Below are 21,803 nucleotides of genomic sequence, written 5' to 3'. Positions count from 1 at the left end.
CAGGAGTCTAGGTGGTGTGGAGAAGACGGGGTGGTGGAGTGCCTACGCAGGTGCCTGGTCTCACCCTCTCTCAGATCAGCTTCACAACCCAGAAAGGGTTGCCATGAGTCACCAGGAGCAGATCTGTTGCGGACTTTCTGGGCTGTGCTGAGAGGCTTTTGGAGGGTATTGCGGGACACTTGGAGGGTCTTTGGCCTCTTTGTTTCCAAGTAAAAGTCTGGTGCCCGCAGTCATAAAGGACATCCCATTTTCCTCCCTCCAGTTCAGTACTGAGTATTGTGACCATGACACAGATACCACTTTAGCTCTGTGCAACGTGGATGGAAGGGTAGACTTTCTTCAAAGAATTAAAGATCAGTTTCAGATCAGTCTGCAAACCCTCTATGTGGTGATGTCTGATACTCAGATTTGCCTGCTTCCTGTCCCTGGCAGCTACGCCACAGGTTGCTTGCCTGTGGCGTGGTGAATTCTTGTTCAAAAAGCAGGACAGAAACATTTCCTTGGGGAAGGGAAGGTGTTTCAAGGGGTCCCCCAGGAGGGAGACCTCTCACAAGCCATGTTCCCCTCCCACACCTTCAGCTTGAGTATACGCTCTTTATTTAATACATTTCTTTTATCCAGAAGCGGGGCCCAGATCCCATGAGCTGACAGAGGGGTCACAAAGCTGTGCACACATCTCCTGCTGCTTGGAGAAGAGCTTCAGGTGGAACGGGTCTTCTTGAAGGCAGTGCCTCCAGAGGCCGAGTGTCCTGGCTCGCTGAGGAGCTAGCCGCAGTCAGGGCTTTAGATGCCATGGTAGGCGGGCCTGGTTGGATGAACATAGCTGAACAAGGCGTGTGCCCTGTCATGCTGCTTTTCAGGAAAGTAAAGGCATAGCTTGTCCAGGAGATGACCTGGCCAGAAGTTATTGTCACTTGACTTTTGCAACTTATTCCTCTGAAGATGCCTGGGAAAAAAGGAGGGGGGGAAAGAAAAAATGAGAGAGAATAGCATGCTTTACAGAAATAAAATTCTGGGCAGTTTCACTGCTTCTCTTAGTAAGGGCAAAAGCGAGCCTGACAAGAACCAGCTATCCGGGCTTCCCGTGCAGACCGTGTCGGTCCTTATTAGACATGACTGACACTGGAAGTGCCAGCTTGCGAAGCTATCTGAAGAGCTGGTATGTTGCCCATCACCGTAGCATCTAAACACTTTAACTGAGATAAACAAAGAAGATTGTGCTCTGCTTTGCAATGTTTCTTTCTCTCCAAAAGCTTCTCCAAAGCTCGGCTCTTCAGGATTGTCTTTCTTCCACAAGAATAAACATTCTCTGAGGGGATTTCAGACAAGCGCTGGGTCGGTCTGAGGAGCAGTTTTGTCACCTCTGTAGTTCAGAGCACAGAGCTAGTCCCAACTAGTCTGCGAGGCTCCTGCCAGGCACCACAAAGCGTTCGCCGGCACCGCTGCAACCCAATGACTTAGGTAAAACACAGGAGTGGCCGTGTAGCTGAGAAGAGGATCCGCCTCTTCGCTCTCGCTTGCTGCTCCCTTGCAGCATCCTAACGGTTCACTCCAGTGCCTTGGTACTGCCTCTGACACCGTGGGGACTGAGCACAGAGGGGTGATGCACAGCGGGGGCAGCAGGAGGGGACTGATCTTAAGTCCTCTTTGAACAAACCTATCTCCCATCTCCTTGGCCTGGCTTCCAGATGCGGTTCCTGGTCTGGAGGTGCTCCCAGGCGATGGAGCATCCGCACGTCCTGCGCTGTAGTATCCTCCAGGCTGCCTGATCTTCCTTATGTCTTCTCCCTCCTTGATGATCTTGTCTCCTGGATGCAGCAGGGCTGTTGCCAAAGTGCACAGAGAAAACAGTCATGCCTCGCCCTGGCATCAGGAGCCCCGTTCCAGCTCACGTGTTGTAGGCGTAGCAGCCTTCAGCTGAGCCACAGCCACGTCTGTTCCTGGCTATGGACCCGGCCCGATCCTGACTACGGTCTGACTTCCCGGCTTGACTTTGGACCTGCCCCATCACCACGAACTTGCCTCGTGAGCTGCACTCTCGGTTGAGCCTGACTACCATCCCAGGGGCAACGGGACAGGGCCCTGGCTGATCTGCAGCACCCTTTGACATCTCAGCCCTGCTCTGGCCCTGCTGATGATATTGCTGATCCTAACTGGCAGCATCTGCCACGGTTCTCCGAGGGCTGCAAACATGCTCCATTAATGGCAGCGCCCCCTGCCATCAGTCCCGCTTCTGGGCTCGGGAAGAGACATGAACTTGTCAGCTGTAGTGCATTCACATCAGGCCCTTGGTCTTTGCTTTACCTTTCTGCAGCGTTGGGTCGGTGATGTGAACATCGCGCTCTTTGCACAGCCTGGAGCTCTTCAGATAGCTCCTGACGGCATTCCTGCGGTATCGGTCAACCAGTTCTCCCAAGTCAGCCTCTGCAGTTGAGGGCAGGCAGTGCTCATCAACGGGGCCATCCCCAGATCTCACCATCCGGCACTTTTCTTTCCGTTCTATCGGGCTGTCTTTGTTCTGCAAATAAAGGGCAGGTCCCGATTAGCATTCAGTGAGGCCCTGGAGTTGCTGCATTCCCTGCAGAGAAGCTACAGGCAGGGATTCATCTCAAAAGTGTGTGCAAACGGGAGTCGGCACCCCGCAACGGGATCACAGGGACAGGCACTCCTCTGGGAGTGCAGTTCTCATCCAGAGCTGGGTCCTCAGACAGATACTCCCTGGAGGGCTTAGCAGAAGAGCAGCACACCGGGCACAGGTGCTTCAGACGAAGAAAGTCTCTCCCCATAGCCCGTGACTCTAGGGCAGCACATTGCCAAGAGGAGGTAGCCCTGGATTCTGCCAGAGTTCATCCAACCCAAGATGCTCCAAAGAAAACATCTGGGAGCGAGCGAATGAGCGAGTCACTCTTGCACTTCCACTGGACTGTCTTGCACTGCGCCTCACAACTGAACAGGACAAAGTGCTTATCGGCACCTTAAGGGCCAAGTCACAGTCCGGTGGACAGGCCGACTAGATGATCAGAAGACGACTCCGTCCCCAGACCCAGAAACTGCTTCAACTTCTCCTCCTCCTCCTCCTTCTTCTTCTAGCCAGTTACCCAGAAAAAGTGTTTCTCTCACCAGAGTGTTCAGAAGCGAAACGAAGTGTTTGAGACGGCTTGTAGCACCTCAGCTGCGAGGCACCATGTGGTCAAGGGACTACTGAGAAGCTAACACGCACAATAACCCCTTGCCCTTTCCTTTACTGCTGCACTGTCCTCTAAACCACATTCGCCAAGGCACGCAGGTGCGCTTGTTCTCCTGCCACATACACAGTACCTCCTCCCACCGCCTCCTCTCTCTTAAGAGTTTTCCAATCTCTTCCATTTCATCATAGCTCAGATGTCGTCGTTCTGGCTCGGCATTGACCGGTGGAACGTCCAAGTGTATTAAGTTTCTTTCAGGCTTGGTAGGAGCATGAGGCTTCATCTGTTTGGCTGCGTCCCCAGCAGAAGGTGGATCAGTGGCAGGTCTGCAGGTGGCTTTCTGGAACTGAGCTTCTACACCTAGGACAGATTAAAAAACAAACAAACAAAAAGCCCAGAGAAGCCACGTTAGAGCAGAGCAGAAAGGAACATCCGATCCATGTGTAAGACAAAGGGGTTTGGCACGTTGTGCTGACTGGAACTCCCAACAGAGCTTACTGAAGAATAAGCTGTTCTGAATCGGCGTTTTCCAGCTGCCACCAACAGCTAGAGAAAGGGCCTGCTTTGGATGGGCTGGATGATGAATGCTAACAAGCAAAGTCCAGTACAGGATGTTAAACTGCAGGGTTCAGACTTTGATCCCAACCTGAAAGACCGGATAACCTGTCTCCAGCAATTGAGCTGGCGACGGTATTGCACATCCCCCGGATCCTTCCGCTTTTCCCTAGAAGCCTCCTTCTGTCCACTCTGCTCTAGGACAATGGTCTCAAGAAGCCATATTCTGGACCCCCTTTGGCATTTCCCGTCTGGATAGAGATGTCTATCCCAACCCAGTGCTCTCCTCTCACCTGTTTTGGTCTCTTGGGATTGTCCTTTCTTCATTTCCAGCCACTGCTTTTGACAGTCAACCAGATCTTCGGGGCTTATAAAATTCCCCGGTTTTGAGGAAGTCAAGAAGATGACCACGTCCTCCAGATCCCTGTCGCTGATGGGAACTTTGGTCTGGCAACCAAAACAGAGAATGACAGTGGCATCACCAGAAGATCAAGGCTTGCCCCAGAGTGGGAGGGGCGAGCTTTGCTGGTGTTCGAGATGCTTTTGCAGGGAAGCGCGGCACAAAGGCAACCTGCTGAGGTTTCCTTGGGTTTATCAAGCATTCACAACTTGACCCGTCTTCTGCTGCCCCCCGCAGAGCTCTTGGCTTTTGCTGTGCCAAACTTCCCAGCCCTCTGGGTTTCGGGAAGATATTTTGGCTCGCACTAGAATATCAGCTAACGTCTGAACCGCTAAACCCTAATAAACCTGAACGTGCTCTTTGCGGCCCTGTAACGCTGCGGCCTGTGGAAAGCGAGGCCCAGTGTGAGCCGTGCTGTGCAAACAGGTACTGAGAGGCGGTGCAGTGGGGAGATGTAGGAGCCTGGTGGGGGAAGGACCAAGTATCAACACGGGGAAATTCGATGCCAGTTCAGGGTCTACAGCAGGATCCCGACAGCCACGTTACTGAGCAGTGACTGTCTTCCAAGTCTGTGAGGCAATGGGTTTCTTCACTGCCTCCTGGGACTCGCCCTAGGTGCATCTCTGCAGCTTTCCCTTCCCTTTGCCCTTCAGCCTTTCACAGCTTGTGGGAGCCGTTCTCTGAGAGTAAGGCAAGCAAAAACGCCCCTTGCTGAAGCGCTTCCATTTGCTCTGGGTTGGCATGCAGGAAAAATAGGGCAGAGTTGCAGCTCTTCATTATTTTTCTGTTCCCTATGTACCTCCTTGATGACTTTGACGAAGTCTGCTCTCTTGATCTTCCTCCCGTCCATACCAGCCTTCCTGAATACGTCCACCATCCTCAGCTTCTGTTTGTGCAGGAGGTTATGCAGCGTGACTAGAGCCTGGGGGTATGGTGCACAAATAAGGGGAATGGTACCCTTCTTCCGGGGCTGGCTGCTCTTTGGTGGCGAGTGCTGAAAAGGATTAGAAAAATACCCTGAGATCACCATTATCCAGGATCACCATGCCCGCCAATGTGGTAAAGCGGCGTCACTCTACTGATTCCACAGCAGACGCTATTTCCCATGCACTGCCGTACTTACGTCCAGGCTGTCGGTCACGGCTGCTTTGACAGCAGCCCTCCTGTCTGCTCTGCGTGCCTTTATTCTTTGCCAGCATCGTTCTTCTTGACTGCTGAGGGAAGGTTTTGAGCCAGCCATTTTTCAATGTCCCCTAAGCTTTCCAGCGCAGCTCGAAACTGCCTCCTCGCCTGAATCCAAGCCTCCGCCATTTGTAGGCCCTCTTCTGTATCGGAGGTGATCTCTGGGGAGCTGAGGCCGTCTTCTTCCTCCTGGGGCAGCTGCAGGACAGACAAATGACAGAAATCTGTGGCCCAAGTTGGTTTCAAAAGGGAGAAGCTGGCCTTGCCACAGGTGGAGCGAAACCAACGTGACATCTGGATTTGGATGGCCCACGCCTACTTGCTTTCAGTTTAAAGGCAAAAGTTGGATACCTATTTCTCCAACGGTGTCACTGGAAGCCACGCTCCAAGACTACTTCTGGCTTGACGTTAGTCAAACCCTCGATCACATCCTCGCTGCTCACGCGCGGGATGCGACTTTACGCGACAACAGACGCGCTTCTTGCAGAATTGAGAGTTGGGGTCAGGTGGGTGCGGCGGTTTCCAAAAACGGCACCAAGCCCATCACAGAACAGTATGGAAACACGCGTGGTGGGACGTGGTCAGACGGGGCGGCCTCCGTGCGTGTAGTGGGCAGGGGCCTCCGGTTCTGCGGTGCTTCTGGCTGAACTGGGGGGGGGTGGGGCGGGGTGGACGCAGGGCCATCAGCAAACCGTAGAGCAGCACAAAAACAGGTGGGTCCTGCCATTTCAGAAAATGCTGGCTCCCTGCCACCAAGGAGCTGCTGAAATAACGTCGGCCATTTTGCTTATGAAGAACAGCCGGAGTGCTCTCTGTGCTACTTGGAGAGACAGCTCTCCCCCTCCACGCTGCCGGCTGGAGCTGGCTCAAGCCATGTGACTGGGAGAGCTCCTGCTCGAGCTCCAGAGCCGGCGCCTGGGCAGAGATGGCCTCCTTTCCAGGGATGGAGCAGGCCCATTGATGCCCTCACCCTGCCTGGCTGCTCGCTTTGCCCCTCGGCCTCCACCGGCAATTTCTCCCTCACAGCAGCGAGCAGGCGAGAGCGAAAACCACAGTGCCGCGCCAACCAGAAGAAGGCTGCTCTGTTGATACTCCCGTACCTGGGCCCTCCACATCTTGTCACTTCCTCTCCCAGCCTGCTCTTGAGGCAGTTTTGGCAAGGTGACCCTTCCTGCTTCTCTGTTCTCTTCCTTCTCCTTCCCTTTGGCCACGGATGCCTCCAGTTTTCTTCTACTGTTCAGTCCAAATACAAACTGTCCTTTCTACAGGAAACCAGAAATGCAATAGCAGCAGTTAGTCTCATCCGTCTTTTCTTTTTTCTTTTTCTTTTTTTTTTTTTTTTTAATAATGCTCTTCTCTCTCTCATCTTCCCTTTTTTTCCAGTTTCTGTCAACAGTTCTTACAGGTGCAACCAGAAAGCCCTTCTGTTATGACCAATGAACTACGTCATCGAAGAGCTACCTTTTGAAAAGGCCTACGGCTCCTTTTCTGAGATGAACAATATCCAAAATAGGTAACTGAATGGGAAAATGAGCCACAGTAAGAGATCTACTCAGAATCGGTATCTGCGTACTTTTTTATGTACCCATTTCTCCTAAGACATCCCCACCACTTGGTTTGCTACAAGCAAGTGTCGCAACAATTGCCTCAATCCGTATTACGTACCTGTCCTGTCTGCCTGTGTTCTTCAGAAGTAGGCAATGGCGATTCAGGGCTCTCGAAAGGAGTTTCTTCGTGCTGCCTTCCTTCTGTGCCTGCACGTTGTGGCAACAGTCTGAAAATACACGCTGGGGTGAGCTGGCGTGAGCGCAGGAAGAGCTGCTTCTCCATCCTGTGCTCACGCTGCTCACCTGCTTCGGCAGCAGAGTGAGCTCTCTTCACCCAATTGTCCTCCCCTCTTCCCCAGAAAGACAGGGATAACCCTGAGCTGTAACGCTCGGACGTGCCACCGAGGAAATCAAGGAGATGAGCTTCTTCCGTGAGGAAGGCTCCGGGACACGCAGCCTGATGCGGCCCTCTCGATGGAACAGAGAGAGGATTTGCATCCTGTGCAATGACAGGCACCTGGAGATACTGGTATCCCCCTCCTGGCCATTACACTGACCACTGCAAAGCAGTCCCAAATACTGTGGGACTTCCCATCCAGCAAGGAAATGCACTGTGTGGCGACGTGTGTGGACAGCCCTTCTGAGTTAATACGAACACTGGGTCCAAAGGAAGGGTTTCTCAGAGAGCTTGGGCAGTCTCCGTCCCTGAAGGCTTTGAAGACAAGACTGGATAAAGTCCTGAGCAACCTGGGCCGACCTCAGCTCATAGCTGACTCTGCTCAGAGCAGCTGGCTGGGCTAGGACCTCCCGAGAGCCCTTCCAACCTCCATTATTGTATGAGCCTACATAACATCCCGCACAAGCACTAGAGCACAAGGCCACTCTAATCGAGTCCCTTCAGAGTCTCACCTGCCATGAGGCCCTTTTCCCTCCGTTTTCTCCTCTGCTTCTTCCTCCATCGCAGCTCTGGCTAAGTGGTTTGGAGAAAGGCCCCTTCGCAGACGGCGCAACGTGTGATGAACAGCCCCTGCAAGCGTGAAAGGAGAAAACCTCTCAGAACAGGCAGGAGGAGGCACAGATCTGCTCTGCAATGTTAGAAGCTGTTTGAGGCCTCACTGGGATTCCTTCTGAGACCTGTTTTCTCGGAGGGAGATCTAAAGCCCTTCCTGACACCAGCCCTTGATCCTGTTCAGCCCTCGCTAGCCACATCATTCTCTTTGGTGTGAGTTTCCTCCTGCTGCAGCTAGTCCTTCCTCTGCACAGCAGCTTTCGGAGGGAGACAGATCTCGGCGCTTAACAGTCTCTTCTGGGGGAACAACCTCTTGGCGTTGCATACGTGTTCGGTATAAAAAAAAAGTGCTATCATGGCGCATTCAACTCAAACACGTTATAGCTCTGATGTTCCTGAGGAATTAAGGTCGAGGAGCTAGACCTCCCACGTTTAAAAGCGAAGCGAGCTCTCGGCACAGCTTAGCAACCCTTGCACGGTTGTTCTCCGCGTCATTTTTCTCATCGAATCACGCCGCGGTGTGATTCTCTGCCAGGAATCGGTCACTAGCGTTACCTCTTACTCCCATGCTGCTCAAAGCACTCTCGAATTCTCCGAGTACCTCTTTGTCTGTGAGAGAAGCTCTTCGAGGCACTGCCCTCATCTCAAACCTGGAAATAGGAAGAACGCACCATCCTGAGAAAAGGGCTTCTTTGCCAGATGAATGTCAAGGTATCTCCACAGAGTCAACCCCATGTCCTAGGCCATTAAGGGAACCCCCGAGCAGGAACAGGAACGGCTCAGGAACGGCTCAGCAGCCCCTCGCTAGACAGGTTTTGGTTTTTTGCCTCAGCTCTCCCGTGCCATCGTGACCCAAGAAGGCGTTTCGGAGATACTTTGATTCACGTGAGTGTCACAGAAAGCACGGAAACGTCAGACAGAGGACTTGCGTGCATCTGGTCTTTGAGAAGAGAAGCCTCTAAGAGAAGCTTTCCATGTTATATTCAAAACAACGGAAATATTGGGATCTTATTTCTGTTAAATGTTTGGGCAGTCGCTACCAGTGGAAAGAGAACGAGCAGATGAAACGTTAGCAGGGTTGCCTCAATTCCTCTGCCTAGCAAACCAGTTCCCTCTGATGGGAGTAACGGTAAAATGCAAACCACAATCAGTAATGGAGGATGCATAACTCCAGACGAAGCAAAAGCGAGGATGAAATTAGCTGCAAACCAGTAATTTGACGGAGCGCTACCAAAGACGAGCTGAGCACGTCTGCGCTTGGTCAGACAGGGGCTGCAGAAACAAATATACTCACTGTGGAAACTGGTAGACACGGCCAAAACAGCTCGGAGAGAGACTGACTTCTTTGTCCGATATGACCCATTTCTTCTGCAACAGGGACAGAAACATCTGACGTGACTCCAGGGAAGGGAACTCAATGCTCACAACGGCCTTTCCATAGCTCCAAGCATTAGCGGCCTCTCAGCAAACTTCTGGCCAAGTGCTTCAGCCCCTTACTGAAACAAGCTGCACAGCATATCGGTCTGCTAGGGCGAGGAATGTCGCCAGCCTTTTTGCAAGGACAAGAGCTGACGGCGTCAGGCAGGAGACTCCTTGTTTACCAGGGAAGAAGTCAATGGAGGCAAACGCAAGGGAAGGCCCATTACAAGCCTGGGTTCCTGGCTGCTGGTTGCAGTGAGGTGGCTTGCTTTAACTATTGCTGAACCGAGAGCAAATGGTTCCAAGCTGGCTTTATCCCCCGAGTCCTTCCAAAGACTTCCAAAGAGTCTGCATGCCTCTGCAGCGTGGAGGAAGCCACGCTGGGTTCTCCTTCTCTTCCGTCAGGCCAGGAGAACTACACCAATAGCGTGCCAGCAGCCACGAAGGGGGCTGGTCTCAGCAAGGCCTTGGTGTCTCTGCGCCTCAGCCTCATGTCCAGAGTGTGGGGTGAACACCGTCACCCCCGCCATTCCTTTGGCCTTTTTCCGATTTATGGCAAGGCCCTTCCAGGGCTTTCCCTTCCTTGCCCAGCAAAAGTAGTACTGCGTCACTTCCCAGCACCCTTGAACCATAGCAAATAAAAGAAAGAAACTACAGAAAGCTTCCACTGCTACAGACCGTGCCTAGCCCAAGTGACCCAGCAGGTTACAGCTGGCCAGCAGGGCTCAGTTCCCCAGTCCTTTGATGGGATGTCAAACCCACTCTAAGTAGCACCGGAAAAACAATAAACTTACAGTGAGCAACTTCTCTACCGCGTATGTAGACTTGTTGAGGCTTAGTAAAAAGTCTTCGCAAAATGCCATTGTCACTTCTGTTCCCCGGATGGCAAGAGTGCCAACATCCTTTAAAATGAAGTCCGTGTCTCCTCTGTTTCTTAGGATGAAGTACAAGAAGTTCAGGGTCTCCTGCATACAGTTCTGCACAACTTCCTCAGAATAGGGGACGTCTGAGTGGATCTTCTTGTAGCTCACTGACACTTTCTTAATCTCATCTGGAAGAGAGGAGGAAGACTGTTAACTCAGACAGCAGTTCAGCAGACTCAAACAAAGCGCCATCAGCTCTCAGGTAAAATACATTGCTATAGCACTGTCTGGTCCCACCACCCGGTACAGCTCCTTAAAGGAGCTGATGTAGGCCTCTCCTCAAGTTAGGGTCAAATCACTCCATCAACGCATGTGCCAAGCCCCAGCCGTAATTCCCCAAACAGAAACAGGAGCCAAGGACCTCGGCCATCTGTGCCCACACTGCGCAGGAGGGCAGGACAAGGTGGGAAGAATGGGGCTGCTTCCCATGGGAAGAGCGGAGGGTGCCAGGCCACGGAGCTGAGCCCACATGTAGCGCGCTCCCGGTCTGGGAAGACTTGCATATAAACACAAATAAACCACCAAGCTCTTAGTGCTGCACAGGCCCCAGCGATGCCGCGCTGCAGATACAGCAACTGGTCAGAAATGGCAGCAAATCTGGCCAGGGGCAGGTTTCTGTGCTAGCTGTCATTTCCGTCTCTCGTTCAAGGCTCTCTACAGCTGACTTTGACCCACTTCTCTGCATACAAGTAGCTGTACGGGCCTGTGGGCATTTGCCTCAACAAGGTCCGGTGTGGTGCAAGAACAAAGTACCGGCATCATCTCAACGGCTTTATGGTGAACAGTTCCAATAAATGACCATCGGCCAGCAGGCATCCTACCAATCAATAAAGGTGGCTGGCACAAAGCCAGTTGCTAAAGCAGATCATGGAGAGAGGGTCTAACTTTGTACAGCCTTAATAAAAACTAGTCCAAAAGAAAGGACCCCTTTCTAGGCATTGCTACTTGGGGGGCTGTTTGCGTCGTCCCACGGAGGTTGTTCTCAGGGCCTTCTGAAGGCCTCTCGTGTGTCCATCACCGCTTCTAAACAGCAACCAGCATAAACCCCAAATATATGGACGTAAGGGAAAACACAGACTTTCATTCATTGCTCTTCTTACCAGGAACAGGTACAGAAGCATGTCGCAGCTCACGGATCTCTGCAAGAGTCGCGGACAGCAAAAACAGAGGTCTCTGAAACGTGAGCACCTCGCCGTTTTCAAAAGAGCGCCATTTTTGAATATGAAATGTCCCCAGTCCTGTTATGCTGACAGCCTGAGGCTGCAAAAAGAAGAGAAGGGCAAGCATTTGTAGGTTGAAAAACAGAGGGAGGACTTGGGAGAGCTTGCAAGGGGGGGGTGGCCTTGTGCCCTGCCGACGCCTGGTGCACACCACTTTTGCACACCTCAACCACATTTTTATTTCTGCATTTCTATATTGCATATATATAAAATATAGATTTTTATGTTCCTTTTTTTCCCCTGAATTTATTTTATGTCTCTCAATTTACGGAGAAGCTGCTCTTTGGCACATTTGTGGCAAATCTGTACATCGCCGTGCAGTTCTGGGGAGAACAGTGGCACTTGCCGGCACAGGGCTGCCGGGACACCTGAAGCCGTCTGGGCGAGGGGAGGGGTAGGGTCGGATCCCACCTTTGTCTGCAGGAGCTGTTGCCGAACATGCTTAGACACACTGCTCCAAATAGTAACGACATCTGGAAAGCAAGGCAAAGACATGTCAGGCTCTAAGTCAGCCCGCTCACGGCCCGTCAGCACACCTGTAGACCAGGAGACGGCAGATGCAAGCGTGCTCCAACGCGCCTCACAGGGTAAATCCATCTGTGACAGGGGCCGAATCTTGGACCGGCCTCAGCCTTCTTCCAACAGGGTATCTTTCCCTTCAGAGCCAGATCCCCGAGTGTGACCCGCTGCTGAGGGAAACCCGTCCATGGGACTTCCACCCATGGGGAGGCAAGGGGCGGGTGCCACGTGCACCGGACTCTGCGGGGCTCAGGGTGTCCCCAGGGGCCCTCCCCTGCAGGGACAAACCCCACTTCCCACAACGATTCGTGCCGTTCATCTTGACAGCAGTGATGCTCGTCAGAGAGCTCCCAAAGGCCTTACCGTTGACGGAAAGCTTCTTGAGGGTGGGAAACGTGATCGTGCTGCAGCCGTCAACCGTGCTGCAGAGCTCGATGTTGGTGATCAGCGCTTCCAGGTTTGTCATCTTCTTGCTTTGGGTCAGCACGTGAGGCTGCTGGGGGAAGGATTTTGATGTCTCCTACTGGGAAGCCCCCCCTCGCCGATGTCCTCGCTTGTGCTTCACCAAACAGCTGTCCCACCGCCCCCCTGTGTCCTCTGCATCTCTGAGGTACAGGAGAGATTTCTCGCCTCCCCTGGACCTGAGGGCTCACCGAGGCCTCGCAGGGAAGTGAAGGGAGGGCCTGGGGCGCGGGGCTGTGAGGAGGAGGGGCTCTGTGACACAGGCTGGGGTCACAAAGGGACACCCACCATCACCCCCACACCCGCTGACCCGGCCGGGTTTGGGCCTGCAGTGAGAAGGGGGCTGCTCCCTAAAACGCATACCCAATCCTCGCTCCCCGAGGAGGGCGTGGGGCAGGGAGAGCCTCCGAGACGTCACCAAACGACGGAACTGGGGACACAGAATCACACGATCACACACTGGTTGGCTGAGGTGGAAAGGGACCTCTGGAGGTCATCTGGTCCAACCCCCCCTGCTCAAGCAAGGGCCACCTCTTTGTTTCCAAGTAAAACTCTGGTGCCCGCAGTCATAAAGGACATCCCATTTTCCTCCCTCCAGTTCAGTACTGAGTATTGCGACCATGACACAGATACCGCTTTAGCTCTGTGCAACATGAATGGAAGCACAGACTTTCTTCAAAGAATTAAAGATCAGTTTCACTGTCTGAAAATCCTGCATGTGGTTATCTGGAGGCAGGAATAGGTGGCAGAGGGAATTCCAGCTGGCCTGGCTCTAGCTGGTAGTTTGTCATCTGGCAGCGCTCCCCCCCCCGACTAGGTACCTCTCACAAAATGCTTCAGCTCCCTTTTCCTACAGCCCATCTGGTTGCTGCTCAGATTTGCCTGCTTCCTGTCCCTGGCAGCTACGCCACAGGTTGCTTGCCTGTGGCGTGGTGAATTCTTGTTCAAAAAGCAGGACAGAAACATTTCCTTGGGGAAGGGAAGGTGTTTCAAGGGGTCCCCCAGGAGGGAGACCTCTCACAAGCCATGTTCCCCTCCCACACCTTCAGCTTGAGTATACGCTCTTTATTTAATACATTTCTTTTATCCAGAAGCGGGGCCCAGATCCCATGAGCTGACAGAGGGGTCACAAAGCTGTGCACACATCTCCTGCTGCTTGGAGAAGAGCTTCAGGTGGAACGGGTCTTCTTGAAGGCAGTGCCTCCAGAGGCCGAGTGTCCTGGCTCGCTGAGGAGCTAGCCGCAGTCAGGGCTTTAGATGCCATGGTAGGCGGGCCTGGTTGGATGAACATAGCTGAACAAGGCGTGTGCCCTGTCATGCTGCTTTTCAGGAAAGTAAAGGCATAGCTTGTCCAGGAGATGACCTGGCCAGAAGTTATTGTCACTTGACTTTTGCAACTTATTCCTCTGAAGATGCCTGGGAAAAAAGGAGGGGGGGAAAGAAAAAATGAGAGAGAATAGCATGCTTTACAGAAATAAAATTCTGGGCAGTTTCACTGCTTCTCTTAGTAAGGGCAAAAGCGAGCCTGACAAGAACCAGCTATCCGGGCTTCCCGTGCAGACCGTGTCGGTCCTTATTAGACATGACTGACACTGGAAGTGCCAGCTTGCGAAGCTATCTGAAGAGCTGGTATGTTGCCCATCACCGTAGCATCTAAACACTTTAACTGAGATAAACAAAGAAGATTGTGCTCTGCTTTGCAATGTTTCTTTCTCTCCAAAAGCTTCTCCAAAGCTCGGCTCTTCAGGATTGTCTTTCTTCCACAAGAATAAACATTCTCTGAGGGGATTTCAGACAAGCGCTGGGTCGGTCTGAGGAGCAGTTTTGTCACCTCTGTAGTTCAGAGCACAGAGCTAGTCCCAACTAGTCTGCGAGGCTCCTGCCAGGCACCACAAAGCGTTCGCCGGCACCGCTGCAACCCAATGACTTAGGTAAAACACAGGAGTGGCCGTGTAGCTGAGAAGAGGATCCGCCTCTTCGCTCTCGCTTGCTGCTCCCTTGCAGCATCCTAACGGTTCACTCCAGTGCCTTGGTACTGCCTCTGACACCGTGGGGACTGAGCACAGAGGGGTGATGCACAGCGGGGGCAGCAGGAGGGGACTGATCTTAAGTCCTCTTTGAACAAACCTATCTCCCATCTCCTTGGCCTGGCTTCCAGATGCGGTTCCTGGTCTGGAGGTGCTCCCAGGCGATGGAGCATCCGCACGTCCTGCGCTGTAGTATCCTCCAGGCTGCCTGATCTTCCTTATGTCTTCTCCCTCCTTGATGATCTTGTCTCCTGGATGCAGCAGGGCTGTTGCCAAAGTGCACAGAGAAAACAGTCATGCCTCGCCCTGGCATCAGGAGCCCCGTTCCAGCTCACGTGTTGTAGGCGTAGCAGCCTTCAGCTGAGCCACAGCCACGTCTGTTCCTGGCTATGGACCCGCCCCGATCCTGACTACGGTCTGACTTCCCGGCTTGACTTTGGACCTGCCCCATCACCACGAACTTGCCTCGTGAGCTGCACTCTCGGTTGAGCCTGACTACCATCCCAGGGGCAACGGGACAGGGCCCTGGCTGATCTGCAGCACCCTTTGACATCTCAGCCCTGCTCTGGCCCTGCTGATGATATTGCTGATCCTAACTGGCAGCATCTGCCACGGTTCTCCGAGGGCTGCAAACATGCTCCATTAATGGCAGCGCCCCCTGCCATCAGTCCCGCTTCTGGGCTCGGGAAGAGACATGAACTTGTCAGCTGTAGTGCATTCACATCAGGCCCTTGGTCTTTGCTTTACCTTTCTGCAGCGTTGGGTCGGTGATGTGAACATCGCGCTCTTTGCACAGCCTGGAGCTCTTCAGATAGCTCCTGACGGCATTCCTGCGGTATCGGTCAACCAGTTCTCCCAAGTCAGCCTCTGCAGTTGAGGGCAGGCAGTGCTCATCAACGGGGCCATCCCCAGATCTCACCATCCGGCACTTTTCTTTCCGTTCTATCGGGCTGTCTTTGTTCTGCAAATAAAGGGCAGGTCCCGATTAGCATTCAGTGAGGCCCTGGAGTTGCTGCATTCCCTGCAGAGAAGCTACAGGCAGGGATTCATCTCAAAAGTGTGTGCAAACGGGAGTCGGCACCCCGCAACGGGATCACAGGGACAGGCACTCCTCTGGGAGTGCAGTTCTCATCCAGAGCTGGGTCCTCAGACAGATACTCCCTGGAGGGCTTAGCAGAAGAGCAGCACACCGGGCACAGGTGCTTCAGACGAAGAAAGTCTCTCCCCATAGCCCGTGACTCTAGGGCAGCACATTGCCAAGAGGAGGTAGCCCTGGATTCTGCCAGAGTTCATCCAACCCAAGATGCTCCAAAGAAAACATCTGGGAGCGAGCGAATGAGCGAGTCACTCTTGCACTTCCACTGGACTGTCTTGCACTGCGCCTCACAACTGAACAGGACAAAGTGCTTATCGGCACCTTAAGGGCCAAGTCACAGTCCGGTGGACAGGCCGACTAGATGATCAGAAGACGACTCCGTCCCCAGACCCAGAAACTGCTTCAACTTCTCCTCCTCCTCCTCCTCCTCCTCCTTCTTCTTCTAGCCAGTTACCCAGAAAAAGTGTTTCTCTCACCAGAGTGTTCAGAAGCGAAACGAAGTGTTTGAGACGGCTTGTAGCACCTCAGCTGCGAGGCACCATGTGGTCAAGGGACTACTGAGAAGCTAACACGCACAATAACCCCTTGCCCTTTCCTTTACTGCTGCACTGTCCTCTAAACCACATTCGCCAAGGCACGCAGGTGCGCTTGTTCTCCTGCCACATACACAGTACCTCCTCCCACCGCCTCCTCTCTCTTAAGAGTTTTCCAATCTCTTCCATTTCATCATAGCTCAGATGTCGTCGTTCTGGCTCGGCATTGACCGGTGGAACGTCCAAGTGTATTAAGTTTCTTTCAGGCTTGGTAGGAGCATGAGGCTTCATCTGTTTGGCTGCGTCCCCAGCAGAAGGTGGATCAGTGGCAGGTCTGCAGGTGGCTTTCTGGAACTGAGCTTCTACACCTAGGACAGATTAAAAAACAAACAAACAAAAAGCCCAGAGAAGCCACGTTAGAGCAGAGCAGAAAGGAACATCCGATCCATGTGTAAGACAAAGGGGTTTGGCACGTTGTGCTGACTGGAACTCCCAACAGAGCTTACTGAAGAATAAGCTGTTCTGAATCGGCGTTTTCCAGCTGCCACCAACAGCTAGAGAAAGGGCCTGCTTTGGATGGGCTGGATGATGAATGCTAACAAGCAAAGTCCAGTACAGGATGTTAAACTGCAGGGTTCAGACTTTGATCCCAACCTGAAAGACTGGATAACCTGTCTCCAGCAATTGAGCTGGCGACGGTATTGCACATCCCCCGGATCCTTCCGCTTTTCCCTAGAAGCCTCCTTCTGGCCACTCTGCTCTAGGACAATGGTCTCAAGAAGCCATATTCTGGACCCCCTTTGGCATTTCCCGTCTGGATAGAGATGTCTATCCCAACCCAGTGCTCTCCTCTCACCTGTTTTGGTCTCTTGGGATTGTCCTTTCTTCATTTCCAGCCACTGCTTTTGACAGTCAACCAGATCTTCGGGGCTTATAAAATTCCCCGGTTTTGAGGAAGTCAAGAAGATGACCACGTCCTCCAGATCCCTGTCGCTGATGGGAACTTTGGTCTGGCAACCAAAACAGAGAATGACAGTGGCATCACCAGAAGATCAAGGCTTGCCCCAGAGTGGGAGGGGCGAGCTTTGCTGGTGTTCGAGATGCTTTTGCAGGGAAGCGCGGCACAAAGGCAACCTGCTGAGGTTTCCTTGGGTTTATCAAGCATTCACAACTTGACCCGTCTTCTGCTGCCCCCCGCAGAGCTCTTGGCTTTTGCTGTGCCAAACTTCCCAGCCCTCTGGGTTTCGGGAAGATATTTTGGCTCGCACTAGAATATCAGCTAACGTCTGAACCGCTAAACCCTAATAAACCTGAACGTGCTCTTTGCGGCCCTGTAACGCTGCGGCCTGTGGAAAGCGAGGCCCCGTGTGAGCCGTGCTGTGCAAACAGGTACTGAGAGGCGGTGCAGTGGGGAGATGTAGGAGCCTGGTGGGGGAAGGACCAAGTATCAACACGGGGAAATTCGATGCCAGTTCAGGGTCTACAGCAGGATCCCGACAGCCACGTTACTGAGCAGTGACTGTCTTCCAAGTCTGTGAGGCAATGGGTTTCTTCACTGCCTCCTGGGACTCGCCCTAGGTGCATCTCTGCAGCTTTCCCTTCCCTTTGCCCTTCAGCCTTTCACAGCTTGTGGGAGCCGTTCTCTGAGAGTAAGGCAAGCAAAAACGCCCCTTGCTGAAGCGCTTCCATTTGCTCTGGGTTGGCATGCAGGAAAAATAGGGCAGAGTTGCAGCTCTTCATTATTTTTCTGTTCCCTATGTACCTCCTTGATGACTTTGACGAAGTCTGCTCTCTTGATCTTCCTCCCGTCCATACCAGCCTTCCTGAATACGTCCACCATCCTCAGCTTCTGTTTGTGCAGGAGGTTATGCAGCGTGACTAGAGCCTGGGGGTATGGTGCACAAATAAGGGGAATGGTACCCTTCTTCCGGGGCTGGCTGCTCTTTGGTGGCGAGTGCTGAAAAGGATTAGAAAAATACCCTGAGATCACCATTATCCAGGATCACCATGCCCGCCAATGTGGTAAAGCGGCGTCACTCTACTGATTCCACAGCAGACGCTATTTCCCATGCACTGCCGTACTTACGTCCAGGCTGTCGGTCACGGCTGCTTTGACAGCAGCCCTCCTGTCTGCTCTGCGTGCCTTTATTCTTTGCCAGCATCGTTCTTCTTGACTGCTGAGGGAAGGTTTTTGAGCCAGCCATTTTTCAATGTCCCCTAAGCTTTCCAGCGCAGCTCGAAACTGCCTCCTCGCCTGAATCCAAGCCTCCGCCATTTGTAGGCCCTCTTCTGTATCGGAGGTGATCTCTGGGGAGCTGAGGCCGTCTTCTTCCTCCTGGGGCAGCTGCAGGACAGACAAATGACAGAAATCTGTGGCCCAAGTTGGTTTCAAAAAGGGAGAAGCTGGCCTTGCCACAGGTGGAGCGAAACCAACGTGACATCTGGATTTGGATGGCCCACGCCTACTTGCTTTCAGTTTAAAGGCAAAAGTTGGATACCTATTTCTCCAACGGTGTCACTGGAAGCCACGCTCCAAGACTACTTCTGGCTTGACGTTAGTCAAACCCTCGATCACATCCTCGCTGCTCACGCGCGGGATGCGACTTTACGCGACAACAGACGCGCTTCTTGCAGAATTGAGAGTTGGGGTCAGGTGGGTGCGGCGGTTTCCAAAAACGGCACCAAGCCCATCACAGAACAGTATGGAAACACGCGTGGTGGGACGTGGTCAGACGGGGCGGCCTCCGTGCGTGTAGTGGGCAGGGGCCTCCGGTTCTGCGGTGCTTCTGGCTGAACTGGGGGGGGGTGGGACGGGGTGGACGCAGGGCCATCAGCAAACCGTAGAGCAGCACAAAAACAGGTGGGTCCTGCCATTTCAGAAAATGCTGGCTCCCTGCCACCAAGGAGCTGCTGAAATAACGTCGGCCATTTTGCTTATGAAGAACAGCCGGAGTGCTCTCTGTGCTACTTGGAGAGACAGCTCTCCCCCTCCACGCTGCCGGCTGGAGCTGGCTCAAGCCATGTGACTGGGAGAGCTCCTGCTCAAGCTCCAGAGCCGGCGCCTGGGCAGAGATGGCCTCCTTTCCAGGGATGGAGCAGGCCCATTGATGCCCTCACCCTGCCTGGCTGCTCACTTTGCAGTCCATCAATGGATGTGCCACACCGCAGCCTTAATTCCCTGAACAGAAACAGGAACCAAGGTCCTTGGTCATCTGTGCCCACACTGTTCAGGAGGGCAGGACAATGTGGGAAGACTGGGGTTGGTTCCTATGGGAAGAGTGGAGGGTGCTGGGCCACGGAGTTTGTCACAGAGGTACATTAAAACTAACTCAAACGAGGGACAAGCTCAAACTGATGTAAGGGCCATAATGGCCTTATGAAACAAGACACTTTTTGTATAAACAACGCATGCCTTGGTAACGACTGTGCCCTTGAAGAAAAACTAAGAGATGGATAAAAGGGGAATATGCAGACCTTGTTGATGACCAGCCTTTGAAGAAGAAACTAAGACGAGGACCTTCAAGGACTGATACAGGAAACATCTTGTTATAAGGTAGATTGCTGGGCTGGGAGGATATGGCACTACATGAAGTCAACAAGATTTACAGATACTAAGGGAAAGGTAAAGATGGCAGGGGGAGATCATGACCACTGACTCAATTAAAGACCAAAGAAAACTACTCCCCCACTTCCTGCAAGTGTGCGCAGAATATTAAAAGTAGCACTGTAGCTTTAAGTTGAAATAAGAGAAATGTAGACCAATAGAAAACTGCTTTGTGTAATTACTTATGCGTATGCATATCCAGACTGTATAAATGCTGTACCTGCATGACCGAACTCTGTGCTAGCTTTGTGGAGCTACTGTTACCTCGCTGTAAAATAACTCCCGAAACACACAGAGTATGTTTAGAGAGGAGACATGGCTTTATTCTGCGCAGGGTGCAAGGTGGAAAATTTCCACAAATCAAGCAAACCTATTGCAATTCTTTTTCAGTATTTATACGTAAAAGTTAACACACCACGCCTATCTAATCATTAGACTAGACAATCATTAGATTAACTAATTGATTAACTAATGATTGATTAACTAATTGATTAACTAATCAATTGATTAACTAATTGATTAACTAATTGATTAACTAATGTTAGACCACAATGTTAGACCACATAATCATTAGACTAACTAATAATCCTCTTCTTCCATTGGTCTGTATTTTCTCCGCTTTGAATTAAAGTCAAAGTGGTGAGGGCTCACTCAAGGATATCTCCAGAAGAAATCACTCACCGCAGGAGCTGAGGGCACTTAATCCCAGAAAGTTTCCTCAGGCAGCGTCCCAACCGGAGGGGAGAGGTCCTGAACACAGGCCTGCTGCTCCGAGAAGACCACGCTCAAAGGGGGTCTCCGGCGGCGCCCCATGTACAGCCTGGGTCGGAGTTGAGCTGTGCCCATAACTGATCATGATCTAGAAGCTTCTCCGAGCCAACGCGCCTCATTGGCTGTGGACCCTGTCTGGTGACGAAAGGGTCCCGCCTCTCCTGCTCCCTCTGCCGAGGCGCGTACGTGCCTGGGGGCAGAGCAGAGCACAAAAGGAGAGAAACGCTGGTGATCGCCGTGCCAAAAGCCCCGATCTTTATCGGGGGGGGGGGGGGGGGGGTGTTGGGGGTGTGAAGCATACCTGTCACAGAGCTGAGCCCACATGTAGCGCGCTCCCGGTCTGGGAAGACTTGCATATAAACACAAATAAACCACCAAGCTCTTAGTGCTGCACAGGCCCCAGCGATGCCGCGCTGCAGATACAGCAACTGGTCAGAAATGGCAGCAAATCTGGCCAGGGGCAGGTTTCTGTGCTAGCTGTCATTTCCGTCTCTCGGTCAAGGCTCTCTACAGCTGACTTTGACCCACTTCTCTGCATACAAGTAGCTGTACGGGCCTGTGGGCATTTGCCTCAACAAGGTCCGGTGTGGTGCAAGAACAAAGTACCGGCATCATCTCAACGGCTTTATGGTGAACAGTTCCAATAAATGACCATCGGCCAGCAGGCATCCTACTGTTGCCCCGAATCTGGGTTCTTTACCCAGTGTGCGAGAAGCCAAAAAACACACAGAGCCAAGATATTTGTTTATTTATTTCATGTCTGCGCAGAGATGGGTGCTAGGTGGTAACTCCACAAATCTAGCCCACCCTCCTTGCAAAGTTACAACATTTATATACTTTTACAAACAAGGTAATGTTTTATAAAACACAACAGGTCTGCACTTGATTGCATTTTTGGTCCTACAGTATATCTCTTGACACTACTTATCATGGCATCAGTTCCCATGTGAGTTTCCTCGTGTAGTTTTTTGAGGAGGACTTCCATCATTTTAGCCATAGTGAGAACTTGTTGGTTTGGAGTGATCCACCATCCTTCTGTATTCTTTGTACACTTCAATTTCTCTGCCAATTGGTCTTCCTTTTTCAAATATTGAGGGGGTTTCATATCAATCTTTCTGCTAGGTATCAAGGCTCCAATTACCTGTTCATGTAAGGCAGCCCTTTTTGTGGCTAAGTCAGCCCCTCTATTTCCATGAGTTACTTCCCCTTGCCCTTTTTGGTGGGCTCTACAGTGGATTTTCACTACTTCTTTTGGCTCTAATACAGCCTGAAGTAGTTTTAAGACCTTTTGCCCATATTTTATACCACTCCCTCGGGAGTTTAATAGCCATGTTCCTTCCAGATGGCTCCG

General features: G+C 52.3%; 2 protein-coding genes across 2 annotated transcripts; both read right to left on the bottom strand.

Annotated features, from left to right (window-relative positions):
* Positions 1-637: 637 nt before the first annotated feature.
* Positions 638-12,425, bottom strand: LOC140644236 (EF-hand calcium-binding domain-containing protein 12-like). Its single transcript, XM_072846850.1, is given in 13 exon segments — positions 638-946; positions 1,658-1,823; positions 2,305-2,518; positions 3,319-3,545; positions 4,034-4,187; positions 4,940-5,119; positions 5,252-5,373; positions 5,376-5,520; positions 6,423-6,584; positions 10,092-10,348; positions 11,321-11,480; positions 11,852-11,913; positions 12,323-12,425. Coding segments are annotated over 13 exon segments (2,115 nt in total). The 3' UTR covers positions 638-783.
* A 1,103-nt stretch (positions 12,426-13,528) lies between these two features.
* On the bottom strand, positions 13,529-20,507 carry LOC140644203 (EF-hand calcium-binding domain-containing protein 12-like). The gene is made up of 8 exons (XM_072846797.1): positions 20,363-20,507; positions 18,164-18,421; positions 17,840-18,034; positions 16,934-17,087; positions 16,219-16,445; positions 15,196-15,409; positions 14,549-14,714; positions 13,529-13,837 (listed from the first exon to the last, which is right to left on the bottom strand). The coding sequence occupies exons 2-8, from the start codon at positions 18,350-18,352 to the stop codon at positions 13,675-13,677; spliced, it is 1,308 nt and encodes a 435-aa protein (XP_072702898.1). The 5' UTR covers positions 18,353-18,421; positions 20,363-20,507; the 3' UTR covers positions 13,529-13,674.
* Positions 20,508-21,803: the final 1,296 nt, after the last annotated feature.

This window comes from Ciconia boyciana, chromosome 26, assembly GCF_034638445.1.
Source record: "Ciconia boyciana chromosome 26, ASM3463844v1, whole genome shotgun sequence".
Classification (NCBI taxonomy): Eukaryota; Metazoa; Chordata; class Aves; order Ciconiiformes; family Ciconiidae; genus Ciconia; species Ciconia boyciana.
This window is presented reverse-complemented; position numbering and strand designations above follow the sequence as displayed.